The sequence below is a fragment of the Sprattus sprattus genome (genome assembly GCF_963457725.1).
Source record: "Sprattus sprattus genome assembly, chromosome: 17".
NCBI classification, from domain to species: domain Eukaryota; kingdom Metazoa; phylum Chordata; class Actinopteri; order Clupeiformes; family Clupeidae; genus Sprattus; species Sprattus sprattus.
The window spans coordinates 26,376,752-26,390,156 of record NC_137915.1 but is presented as its reverse complement, the minus strand read 5'-3'; the positions used below and the strand labels follow the sequence as shown (position 1 = coordinate 26,390,156).

At 41.1% G+C, this 13,405-nt stretch overlaps 1 protein-coding gene across 8 annotated transcripts; it reads left to right on the top strand.

Moving 5' to 3' along the window:
• The first annotated feature begins 24 nt into the window (after positions 1-24).
• Positions 25-13,298, top strand: LOC308378736 (uncharacterized protein). Of its 8 annotated transcripts, none has more exons than XM_080855711.1 (8): positions 25-132; positions 4,273-4,422; positions 4,850-4,918; positions 6,792-6,851; positions 7,357-7,419; positions 7,614-7,655; positions 9,026-9,061; positions 9,571-13,298. In XM_080855711.1, the coding sequence occupies exons 1-8, from the start codon at positions 93-95 to the stop codon at positions 11,442-11,444; spliced, it is 2,334 nt and encodes a 777-aa protein (XP_080711837.1). In that variant the 5' UTR covers positions 25-92; the 3' UTR covers positions 11,445-13,298. The 8 variants fall into 8 exon arrangements, with proteins under 8 accessions (XP_080711837.1, XP_080711836.1, XP_080711835.1 ...); XM_080855710.1 differs by lacking the exon at positions 25-132 and adding an exon at positions 2,562-2,685 and having other exon boundaries at positions 7,617-7,655; XM_080855709.1 differs by lacking the exon at positions 25-132 and adding an exon at positions 2,562-2,685.
• Positions 13,299-13,405: the final 107 nt, after the last annotated feature.

The window sequence follows — 13,405 nt, the reverse complement described above, 5'->3', positions numbered from 1 at the left end:
ATGGAGGAATAAAACATAATTTCCTGGGAGGTAACAAAAATCCCGAGCGCAAAATATTTAGTAGGCCTGTATTCATCCCCGCTGTGTCAGCGATGGCTCAGAAGAAAAATTCGCGCAGTCAGACAAGAAAAGGTAAGCATCTTCTGTCATCCTGCTCAGATGGATTGATGCAGCGTCACACGTCTGTAACACATACAGCGGGCTGGGCAACTTTGTATACTATAACTAGTATAGTCATTACACTTCCACCATCAATAATAAACGTGGAAAGTAGTGTTCATTTTTATGGTGCTGTCTTCAGTGGTAATATACTCAAGAAATGGGGAAAAACTACCAAAACGACGTACGTAGAAGACTGCTGTTTAACCTACTTGGAAGGCAACAACAGACATATTTGAGTTGTGCCCTATAAAAGGAATGTTGCTCTAATGTTTAATTTCACATTCACTGACAGAAACACGTCTGTTGTTAAGAAAAATCCATATAAATTCCGTACACTCTGCCGTGTGTGCTTTCCATCCAGAAAACTGATTATCTAGCTAGCTAATACCAGAGTTTATCGCGAATCAAACGTGTCATATTGACATAAACGGTTGGTTACCTCCTGGATACTAACAAAGGTACGCTGGTAACAAAATTAGATAGTAAATAGTAACAACGGTACGAAAAAAACTGAAGCTCAACTCCAGGCCAAATTTGTTGTCGCCTAGATTTGCGCAAAGTTTCCTCTAGCGAAACAGAGCTCTTGCGGGCGCGCATAGCCTACATGCGGTCTTGCTCAAAAGGAGAACAGACTTGACCACCAGCCGCTTGGGTCAAGTCATCGTTGGCCCGAACAACACAGTGATGAAGACATATTATGTGACACTGACTAGCTAGAAGTGTAGCTGATTCATTTTTCTTTAGGGATTTAGTAGGCTGATTTTTTTTCTCCAGATAAGGTTTGACTTAAATCCACCACATGACCTGCAAGATATGCCAGGTACATTATACAACTATTTTTACAAAAATTGACATTATCAATACTTTTTGTTTTTCCATTCCAGAGAATGGGATCCATGCATCTGTTTCTGTCAAGCCTGTGGTTTGGTGGGTGTGAGTGTGTGCACTGATTTTATCTAGTGTTTTATGGAGTACAGAATGTCTGCAGAATTTGGATTGTTGCAAATGCAGAATTGTCTTCCTTCCCCGTTTAAAGAACAAGGGCAGAGGGATAGGGTTTAATTTGGGTTTAGTGTTAGTGGAATTGTGTCAATGATAATTCATGACACTTAAGGATTCATTGTAGTCCAGAACCCTAACCCTAACCCTGTTGGGTAGCCTACCGAGCCTGCCATAGCCAACCACATTTCTCTCATTTGACAGCAGCTTCAGCATTACAGATACATTCCTATCTGAGGTATCTCAATTAGGCTCAGTCTCATTCCAGCCTCTACTCCCATCTGAGGTATCTCAATAAGGCTCAGTCTCATTAGAGCCTCTCCTCCCTCCACGATATATTCTGACTTCAGTTTTCTGTATTTAGTCCCACCTAGGAGTAGGAGTTGGGCTTTAAAACCCTCAAACAATTCTTCAACAAATGCATAGTTCCACAAATCACTCCCCAGTAGTGCTACACATAAAGCATAATGCATGCATCATAAAAAAATAATTCAATTTTAATAATATAGTGCCAAAACAATACAATTGTCTCAAAGCGCTTTACAGAGCCCAGTGCCTTGACCCCCTTAGAGCAAGCACAATGGCGATGGGCAAAAAAAACCTCCCTGTTAATCAGGAAGAAACCTTAAACAGAACCACATACATAAAGGGGGACCCATCTGCTTGAGAAATAGGGGTTCCATCTGGCTTGTTTTGGCAATGTTGGTGCAAAGAAAGTGTTTATCGGCAGGCATGGGGATAGCTGCCTCTTTTTTAGATTCTCTAGGGTGTCCCTTACTTTACATGTTTATTTATACCCTTCCCGTGGATTAGTAGTGTCCCCCACAGCTGGAGTTGTGACTCTGAGAAGTGGTAGATGATAGGAGCTACTTTGAGAATTGGCCTGAGGCTTTGCCTTTAGCCAATCAGAAGCTCGAGGTCATGGATTGGGTGGTCACTAGTGTCTGTCAAATTCAAAAACACTGTTGATGGGTGGAAGGATGAGGGAATGTCTCGTAGTGAGTTTTTGAGCCCATGTATCAGACCAAACTAATGTATTGTTGCATCCTTATGTTTTATGGACAGGTCTAATTATCATGTATCTCTGTGTCATGTGTTTGAGTGAGTGAGCGACCAAGGATGAGGCATGAAATAGTGTTAAAGGCATGTGGGATGAGTAACTGGGAGAGTTGATAATGTGTCTGTGTGTGTGTGTGTGTGTGTGTGTGTGTGTGTGTGTGTGTGTGTGTGTGTGTTTGTGTGTGTGTGTGTGCCTTGTGACATAGTGACAGTAAACCGTGTGTGTGTGTGTGTGTGTGTGTGACATAGAGGCTATGAAGTGTCCTCTCCATATGAGGGCCAGTCTAGAGTGTGTGTTCACGGCTGCACTAAAAATACTCTGAGCGCTCTGTATCGGGTTCCAGCTGAGTTAGCGGGCGAGCTCTGCTGAGGTAGAGCAGAAGTTCAGTTTTCCTGAAACGATCTCCAAACCTGTTGGAATGGCAGAAACCATCGCTGACGGAAACACAATGGTGGAGGACACAGGTAGAGTGAGGACGGGCTGAGGCAGGATAGTGTTTTAAGCTAAACATCGAAGAAATATATACGTCCATATTAGCATGTACGTTTGCCCACAGGTGTGTGAAAGATGGAATGAGGTACCAAGGCAGAAGTGAACGGGCATCATATTTAGTGGCTATTGGGCTTCATTGTTTCGGTAAAGTGTCAGCTGATGATTTGAGCTGTGTCAATGCTGTCTGTTAATGAGGGATAGGGAGAGACACACACACTTCGCCATTGTGCTCATAGGTTTGTGCAACAAAAGCTTTTGACAATGGATCATTTAGTTTGAGCAGTGGACACAGCTGTTGGTTTCCCCTTCTCTCTCCCTGTGTCTCTCTAGCCTGTTCTTTCTATATTGCATGCTCTATATTTATAGAGATATAAATAGTCTATAGGGCAGAAAGCTTAGTGTCTGTTGGAGAGGACATTTTATGCCTGACTGAAGAAGACTTCATTCATTAAGATGAACCATTTCTGAAAATATAAGGACTTTTAGTTATTTGTGTTGTGGATCAGACTGACCACACAAAACCACAGCCAAATGGTCATAGATAGATGACTGTCATAGATTATGATCAATTGTTGGATTATGACTGCTCTGTGTAAAAACTGGATTCACTTAATTATGTCTTCACAACCTTGGTATCCACATATGACAGTCATAAACATAGTCTATAAACCTCTTTCTTTATTGGGTGTTTAGTATGTCACTGCTGTATAGATATGGGTGTATGTGTATGTGTATGTGTTTGTGTATGTATATTGCGCCTAAGCGACCTTGAGGATGCCACTTCAGCGCCATCTGTAATTCTTTAACCCTGTGTTATTTTCCCTCCACCCACAATGCAGCTGCCCATTCATTCTCTGGATACCTCCAGACACATTTGTCAGAACTTTTTGGCTACATTGAATTGGCAAGTGTCATTCACATAAACAGTTCTCAACCAGTTGTGCTGCACGATGGGAGGTTTTAACAGCATTTCTGTTAACTGCAAACCCTTTTGTGGTCATCAGCACGAGAAGCAGCAGCAACAGCTAGGTCAGGTCAGCTGAGCAGGCCAAACATGAGTGTCAAAATGCCCAGTCAGAGCTGTACTCATCTCATCTCTCATAAGATTACCTTCTCAGCTATGTGGTCCTGGTGTGCTTAGAAATAGCTGGGGCTTTATTTTGCCCTGGACAAGAATAAGCATTTATTTGCGTTGATGCAACGGAAATGCACCTTAAGCCCTGTGTCATCTTTGAGGCCTTAGTATAGTTTTTTTTTTACATGCTTTATTTTTGTAGCATTTGACATACATAGCACTGCCCTTGTTATTTGAATGTTTTCCTCATTCTTTAAATGTTAAATGTCCTCCATCCTGGTCTCAACATTATCAAAAAAGGCTGACAAAGTAGACTTCTGTAACAATGTGTTTACCTGACTGAACAGCAGCACTTCTGGCTGTAGTTTAGCAGCACAGTGGAAACGGCAGCCGTGTGGCCAGTGTGATTAAAGAGGACGTAGTGTTTCAGTGGCTCATCGTCTTATGTTTGTGGTTGTGTCTGCCTGTGTTCGTCTCGCCACAGAGGTTCCTCCCCCAGCGGCGGTCAGTAAGAATGGGAGGAAGTCTGAGGGGAATTCCATCTTCAGCTGGATCTTTGTCTTGGCCCTTCTGGGAGTCTGGACTGCGGTCGGAGTGGTTTGGTTTGACATCGTGGACTATGACACTGTCGTAGGTATGTGTCTTTGGTCATCCTACCGATCCTGCAACTTCCACTGCTCTCTGTTTGTTAATTAACTTGGGTCAATCCAACATGAAGAAAATAGAAAGTGTCCAAGCTTGTTTCAGTGTCTGTAGAGGTACTGCAGTGATGTTGGTGTTGAGGTTTTGAGGGATTTTAAGCTCTATTTATAGATGGTATTCAAGGAAGGAGACCCCATTCGTCCAAAAGCTTAAAATAAATGACTGGACTGGCTAAGTTTGTGACTTGGCATGCATAGCTCATTAACACTACCCAGCATGCATTACAATAGACTAGACATCAAGCCTCTACATCTAAAAATAATTTAAGTTCATTCAGCATTATATGGTATCCCAGCTGCACTTAATTTCTTGTTCCTACATGTGCTGGACATTATTTCCTCTCTTATGAACTTCCATAGGTACACTCTCCCCTTATGATATTGATGGAGATGGACACCTAGGTTTGGAAGACGCCAAAGTGTTACTTGGTTAGTGATCCTTCTTTTCTTTCTTTCATTCTTTCTTTTCCACTCACCTCTCTCCTTTTCATTTCCCACTCTGTACTCAATATTCTCTCAGCCTCTTTCACAAATAAAACCATAGGTCTTCCCAAGCTTCTGTATTGGGTCCAAGTGTATATATAAAGATCTGCCATCCAGTTTACTTGTCATCTATGACTGAAGACATCCCACAAAGTATTACATTACAGTCGTTCTAACTGCTATGCTGCTAATGCCTATTTGTTTGATTGACCCAAGAGCACCAAGGATGACCTGATGTTTTCATCAGCCTTTGTCATGTCATTGAGATGTCTCCATTTCTTCTCATATGTTTTAAAGCAGCCCATCCCTGTTGCTCTTTTAGCTTTGCTCCCCTGTCCAGCATCAACCTCCCTCATGGTTCTGTCTTTTCTGTGTTATGTGTTGTCTTTTTCCTGGCTCTCCCCCTACTCGCTGCCTCGTCCTTCTCTCTGTTTTCTCCCTCCTCTCCTTTTACTTTTCCTCCGTGCTTGTAGGCTTGACCAAAGATGGCCCCTTTGGCGATGCTTTAGCAGAGGATGGCTTATTGCACAGCTTCTTGCTATTTCTCTTTGATGTAAACACTGATGTTCCCAAAGAGAAAGGAGAAGATGGCGGGAGAGTGGCGGAGAAGGGTGCGGGTATGTCAGGAATGTTCAGGGTTTTGGGTTTGATAGAGTGAGCAGGGAGATCACTGAAGATCCATAAACTGAGGTGGCCTGGATCAACACAGGAAATCACACACATAACACAGGAAGTTGGCCCGCTCGAGCATGTGTGGCTGTAGTAGAATGATATTAGTGCTTGTGAACTGGAAATAAAGAGACAAACATACGTAAGTGCCCCAGGGCCAGTAGATCCAATAACATGGATGAAATACCCCATGGGCAGTAGATCCAATAACATGGATGAAATACCCCATGGGCAGTAGATCCAATAACATGGATGAAATACCCAAATGCTCAGATTATAAACCAGTTTGGCCAGGTTGGAAAAACATTGAGTGTGCCTATCTAGCTAATAGTACTGATACATTCTCATCCTATGAAATTTCATCTTTCGGGCTTGTATCCAGGCAAAAACAAAGAAGGAGTGTCCCACGAAGCAGGATCAGAGTTAACTAGACAACTGCATTGAGTGAAACACGAGTATGCTAGATATTAGGAGAATTCCCTGGGTTATCCTTAATATATATAAGGAAATATATATATTTCTTATATTTAATTGTTAACTCTTATTTAGATGGCTTTACCACTATTACTATTAGTCTTCTTGCTGAGGCACTTGGTCTTCAGCAGCCATGTGTATGAAACATGGAGAGGTCTTGTATAACTTTTTCACAGCTGTTGAACAAAAGTTTACGATGCGTACATTTTGAGAATATTAACCACATTAACGCCACAATAACGCCACTGAAAGCGGAGGTGATGACACTAATCCATGGGCTAAATGATTGACATCCTCATTAGCCTAGACAGACGTAGTGAATAGTCCTTTAATTAGAGACTATATACTGTCTGCATTGTAATTATACAAATGGGTTCTAGTCTGTAGTTATAGCCCGAGTGGGACAAAAAAGGCTATAACCTTCTGACAGGGTACTGCTGTAACACCTGTTCACAACCCATTATCCATTCCATAGCTGTCCCCAGATCAGGTCAAATGTGCATTGTAATTAACGATCATTTACGAGCACCCTGGTGAGAAAGGGAGAGAAAAAACCTTCAGTTTGAAGTTATTCCGCTAACCACTATATTTGACTTTGTGATATAGGGGTGCGGTGCTGTACTACATGTTTTCATATTGTTAATCTTTTCTTCTTCTCTGAAACTCAAAATGGCAGACAAGAAAAGGGAAATCAATGTGGCAATTCCCAAAAAAGAAAAGACAGTGAGGCCTCAAGGTATTTCTGTATGTTGTGTCTGTAGAGCTCTTGAAGTGTTGCATGGGACTGCAGACAGACAGACAGACAGGCTTCATGTGCTGTTCAAATATTGTATTAGTGTTTCATTTATTGTTTGTGAATTCTCAACATCTTCATCAGAGGAGGTTGGTGATACTATGATAGGCTTTTAGCATGATGGATGGTATACTCAACCTACCAACTTGAGATCTACTCTGACTTGTGGGAACCAGACTAATATGGTTTTATTCTATAATATCTGTGATATTTTCAGAGCAAGGTAGCATTTCCAGAGGTTTTTCTTGTTGAATGGAAGTCCCTGGACTGATATATAAAATACCAACACATTCAATGCCCAAAGTTCATGATGAATTAACAGAAATGTGTGTGTATGAGTGAGTGTGGGTATGCATGCATACTATGTCTATGTAGTCTTTAGCATCTGAATACATTCAGTTCACTTTTTAATTTGTTCCTGAATATTCTACCTCTCTTTACAAAATAGCATCCACTGAGAAAGTTGTAGGGGCCCCAGTTCTTAAGAAAGAGAAGAAGTCAAAAATGAAAGGTATTTTCACCTGCTTTCTCTCCTTCGTGTTGCTGAATTATTTTTTGTCTGGTGTTTCAGTGTTCACCGTCATGTATTTAAGCCTGGGAGGACAGTGGGGTGTTTGGTCAGGTTATGTCTCATTGGATATGGCTGTAGAAATATTAAACATGTAGTAATAGACTGTGACAGTTAATATTTTTTTCTGTACTAAGAAGATGTTGCTGTGGAATCTAATGCGATGGTCAGCCCTGAAGGTATTATCTTGTCTCTCCCTTACATGATTTTATTCTCTGAAGGGAATAAAAACTTATGAATGCATGTTTTTTTTTCTAGATGTTTGCTGACTTGCACTGAATTGGTTGCTGTGAAACGCTGCATATTTGAGTCAGAGAGACTGTAGCAAGAAACCTCCTTTTTGGATTCAATCAGACTGCAATATTACCAGGGTAAACGATGACACAGATGTGTATCTGTATCAATGTTGCTTCCGCTGGAAGGAGTTGTTATTTGAACAAAAGTACAGTGAGTAATTACCCTTTTTGATGTATATGTAGTCTGATTGAATCTTACTTTGGTTTTCGTTGTGTGTGTGATTAGGTGTCTTTCAAAGGTGTCTGTGTTGTGCTGTCTACCAGTTGGCAGAGCACTGTCATTGAACAAGTTCCCCTGAAGTTCCCCTCAATGTGATATTGAGAATATGATTATGTTGTTGCACTCTTTCAGAAAGTGGTCATTTAAAGTGGTAGCATCTCAATTCTGAGCTCTCCTTGACTCTGATTGTTTCAGATTGTTGCTGTAAAAGATTTATAAATTATGCATCTAGGCATGTGACTGAGTAAGGGAGATAGTGATGATTGTTCCTGTCCCATGCTTTGATTTTTTTTTTTTTTGTGGAAGAATACACTCATTATCCCAATTGGCTCATGACTATATTGTCTTGATGTATTTCGCTGAGCCTTATATGGAAATCATTTTATTTGTGTCTGCTCCATCACCTGATGTGGACCAGCCAAACTTTTCTTCATTATCTAAGTCATAGATAAAGAATTACTTAATATGAACTACCTGTTTGGGTAGTCTATCTAGTATTTACCAGCAAACTCATGCATACTCTGAAGAAACCGTCTGGCTGAGAATATTTGTCTCACCTGAGTCAGATGCCACAGTATGTGGAAAGGAACTAGAAAAGGTTCTGTAAAGATTTACCTCAAACTTCATGAATTAATAAGCTAAAATGGATGACATACTACTGTTGCCCTGGATGTCTCCTCTGAGCTCCAACAACTACAACATAGCTGTACCAAAATGGCAGGCAATACATTCCTTCTAATTCTATGAATCTCATTTACTGGTTAACCCACCCAGAAAGTTTTGCTTTTGTAGGGACACACCAGTAGATACTTGTGCAATAAGGCAAAAACACACAAAATTTGAGTCTCATTTTATAGGCCCAAAAGATCTGTTGCATACCTAATCTGATCCAACTGCCAATTTGCTAGCTCTAAACTATTATAGAAAATTAATTTTCACAATTCCCACCCATTTATACCTTATTGTCTTTGTAACTAATTAGAAGTTAGGGCTGATGTACAGAATTAATGAGCCATACTTTCATCCTTCGCAGATGAGAACCTCAGTTTGGAGGCTTCCGAAGCGAAAGGTAGTAGTTGTGTTGAATGGGATTTAAAGTTTCGTCTGCATGGTTTTGTAACAATATTGTGTTTGTTAATGAGGAACCTTCTATGCTTTTTTTCCCCCTCTGCCCACATTTCCAAGCGGGTGCTTGTGTGATGAACCTTAGATTTTTTTAGCCTCTAGCATGTAGCTTTGTGTGTCTCACCGAATTGTGGTGATGGTGGTAATTTTAATATTTGGTCATTGCATTGGATATAAGCATGGTGCTAACAAAGACAATGCTACACCCAATGACTTCCCTGCTCTGATATTGCCAAGTTATGTGACTGTTGTGTTTTGAGCCTGGCCTCTGGTTGGTAGTGTTTTTGCATTATGTCAGAGTGTTTGGAAGTGTAACCAAGTGTCGGTGAGGAGGCATGTTCTCAGAGCTGCTTTGGGCACCCTGATATTTGAGCTTGAACCTTCAAGAACATTCCATGTTTGAAATTTCTTGTCAAGTTGACAGTTGTGAAATCAATATTTCCTTGTTCTCAGAACGTGTCACCAAAAACCTAGGACGTAAACTCAAGTCAGCACTCAAGGAACAGCTGAGGATAATTCATGAGAAGATTGAAGCAAAAAAGATTGCTAAGATGGCACTGGCTGAAGTGCGTACTGTACTGGCCGAGGAAGAAGAGGAAAGACAGGCAGCCCGAGCCCTGGAGCTGAAGAGCCAGGAAGCTGCTCAGAGAGAGAAGGAAGAGGCAGAAGCCAATCTTAAAGAAAAAGAGGAGATGAAGGAAAGGGAGGAACAAGAGAAGGAAGCACAGATCAAGGAAGAGAGGAAAATAAAAGAGGAAGCAGAGAAGGAGAAGGCAGCCAAGGAACAGGCTGAAAAAGAAAAGTTAGAAGGGGAAAGACTTGCTAAGGAGAAGGCAGAAAAAGAGAGAGCAGAGAAAGAAAGGCTAGCAAAAGAAAATGCTGAGAACGAGAGACTAGCCAAAGAAAAAGAGGAAAAGCAAAGAGCAGAGGAAGAAAAACTAGCCAAGGAGAAAGCTGAGAACGAGAGACTTGCAAAAGAGCAAGCAGAAAAAGAGAAACTAGCTAAGGAGAAAGCTGAAAAGGAGCGACTAGCTAAAGAGCTGGCAGGGAAAGAGAGACTAGCTAAAGAGCAGGCAGAGAAAGAGAGACTAGCCAAAGAGAAAGGTGAGAAGGAAAGACAAGCTAAAGAACATGCAGAGAAAGTGAGGCTAGCTAGAGAAACAATTGAACAAGAGCTCCTTGCTAAAGAGCAAGCCGAGAAAGAACGACTTGCAAAAGAGAAGGGAGAGAGGGCAAGACTGGCTAAAGAGCAAGCAGAGAAAGAGAGGCTAGCTAAAGAGCAGGCAGGGAAAGAGAGACTAGCTAAAGAGCAGGCAGAGAAAGAGAGACTAGCCAAAGAGAAAGGTGAGAAGGAAAGACAAGCTAACGAACATGCAGAGAAAGTGAGGCTAGCTAGAGAAACAATTGAACAAGAGCTCCTTGCTAAAGAGCAAGCCGAGAAAGAACGACTTGCAAAAGAGAAGGGAGAGAGGGCAAGACTGGCTAAAGAGCAAGCAGAGAAAGAGAGGCTAGCTAAGGAGAATGCAGAGAAAGAGCGGCTAACTAAAGAGCAGGCAGAGAAAGAGCGGCTAGCTAAAGAGCAGGCCGTGAAAGAAAAGCTAGCCAAAGAGAAAGCAGAGAAAGAGAGGCTAGCTAAAGAGCAGGCAGAGAAAGAGAGACTAGCTAAAGAGCAGGCAGAGAAAGAGAGACTAGCTAAAGAGCAGGCCGTGAAAGAAAAGCTAGCCAAAGAGAAAGCAGAGAAAGAGAGGCTAGCTAAAGAGCAGGCAGAGAAAGAGAGGCTAGCTAAAGATAAAGCAGAGAAGGAGAGACAAGCTAAAGAGCAGGCAGAGAAAGAGAGACTAGCTAAAGAGCAAGCTGAGAAAGAACGACTTGCAAAAGAGAAGGGAGAGAAGGAAAGGCTAGCCAAGGAGAAGGCAGAGGGTGAAATAATAGCAAAGGTACAGGCAGATAAAGAAAGGCTTGCTAAGCAAGCAGAGAAAGAAAGGGCAGAGAAGGAGAAATTGGTTAAGGAAAATGAAGATAAAGAAAGAGCCCAAAAAGAGACTGTAGCAAAGGAGAAAGCAGAGAAAGAGAAGTCTGCTGAGAAGAAGGTTGGTAAGGAGAAGGCAGTCAAAGACAAGGCTGAGAAAGAGATGACTACAAAAGAGAGGAAAGAAAAAGACCAGACAGAAAAGGCTGATACAGAAAAAGAGAAAAAAAACAAACCAGACAAGAATAAGGAGAATGATCATGAAGGAGGTGGGAACAGGGGAAAGAGTGCCAAGGAAGAGAAGATTTCTGTACGGGATCTCCTCAAGTCATCCAAGAAGTCTGGAAGTAAAAAATAGCCATACACCAGGGAGAACGGTCAAATGTTCATATTGAAATGAAAGCAGACTTCAGTCAAACGAGAGATGAATTGGGCCAAGGGTCATGTTTTTGGGCTTGGCAAATGGGGTAGTCAAATATCCTTAGGAGCAGGTCCGCACTGACTCTTGAAGTGCTCTTTTCTTCGAGGAAGGTTTTTATGTTGGTGGTTTGTATACTGTACCAATAGAGAGGTAATATCTGTGGCAATCATATAAAAGGTTATTTGGAATAGTGAGAGTATGTGTGTTGTCACTGCATTATGGCGGAAAACAAACTGCTGAGCCCCATTTTTCTATATCGTGGTGTTATAATGAACCCCTTTCATCTAATGCCTGGCGATTTACTGTTTTTCACTGCCATGATGTAAAATGTGCAAAAAGTTAGTCAGCTGTAATATAATTCTTATAACTGATATTGTTATCATATTGCCCAAAGAGATATGCCAAATGTACATAGCAATTTATTTATTTATTTCTTCCTCCGATGGTAATTGTGATTTATAATGTTGAGCACTTCAGTGTTCCAGAGGACGATTGAGATCCATTTGTAATTAAAGAATAATAGTGTGGAAACTAGCAAAGTTGCGGGAGTGTTGATATTGACATGATGCGCTGTTTATGAGTAGATTAATAATCTCTGGACATCCTATAGTGTAAAACCTTACAGAAGAGACTTATTTTCACTGCTGTCTGCTGCGCTGAGGTTCCACGCTTCATATCTAAATTAGGCTGTGATGTGTAGTTTGCTTTCATTGCTCCTATCCTCTTTAATGCTCAGTGCAGAGGGGCGAGATCCAGCTCTTCAGATGCCACCTGCCCAGAAACTGACACATGTTCAGAAAAAACAACACAACATGTTTTGGATGAAATTAACTAAATCAGTTCTTCATCAATGTATATCATGGTACATACTGCACACCATTAGTTAGATGGAGTTCTTGCACTATATAAAGTAGACGTGTGGTTGAAGTGTACTGTACAGAAAAAAATATTGATGATGTTTATTTGTACAGTGTTGATGAAGCAAACAGAGACCTAAAGTAACCTTGCTTTGAGCCCAATGCCCATCATAATGCCAAGTTCATGCCCCATTCATTACATGACCTGCTATGGACATGCATGCAGGATTATGCATCACAGTTCAATAGCATGTAATATACCTTTGATTGTTTTGGTATGGTATTGATCGTGTTATACTTAATGATGCCACTTAAGGTCTACTTGAGATTGCCTAACCACTCATAAAGGTGCAGAATTACTACAGTCTGTAGTTGTAGTTATGAGGCCCTTTGAGTGTTACTAGGCTAAGTCAATGTCAATCTTGGGTTACAGAATGCCTTGCCACTTAAAGTGGAGTTGCTTGCTCTTCATTTCAGAAACAACACAGTGCCATACACTGATTCAAGTCAGTGTTGATAACTTTTTGTTTGAGATGTGCAGTGTCTTTTCTATGGAGTAAATAGCAGCCTGTTCATTTGTGCTTAAGCAATTTCTTTCACCTTCAATTTCTGTCTTAGTGTCCATGTCTCCCTTACGTGTCTTTATGTTCATTCTCGCTCACTAGCTCACTAGCTCACTATCTCTCTCTCTCTCTCTCTTTCTCTCTCTCTCAAATTCAATGTTGCTTTATTAGCATGACTGGATACAATGTTGCCAAAGCTAGAACAACAAGAGTAATATAATGAGAACTTTAGTTAAAGGGAAAAGATTAGGTGTTTGTCGCCTCTTTGTCTAGCTCGTGTTATGTTTGTGTTTGTGTCAATAGACTGATGGGGTTTCTTTTGTCCAGAATACCAGATGCAATCTCTGGCAATAAAGAAATACGTGTCAACATTCTGTATGTAGATTGTGTTTTTTGAGCATTTTATTGGTAGTTCCGTAGCACTCATAATATACATCACCCATAAACAGGTTTGAAAGAAAGGCCAGTTGCCAGAGAA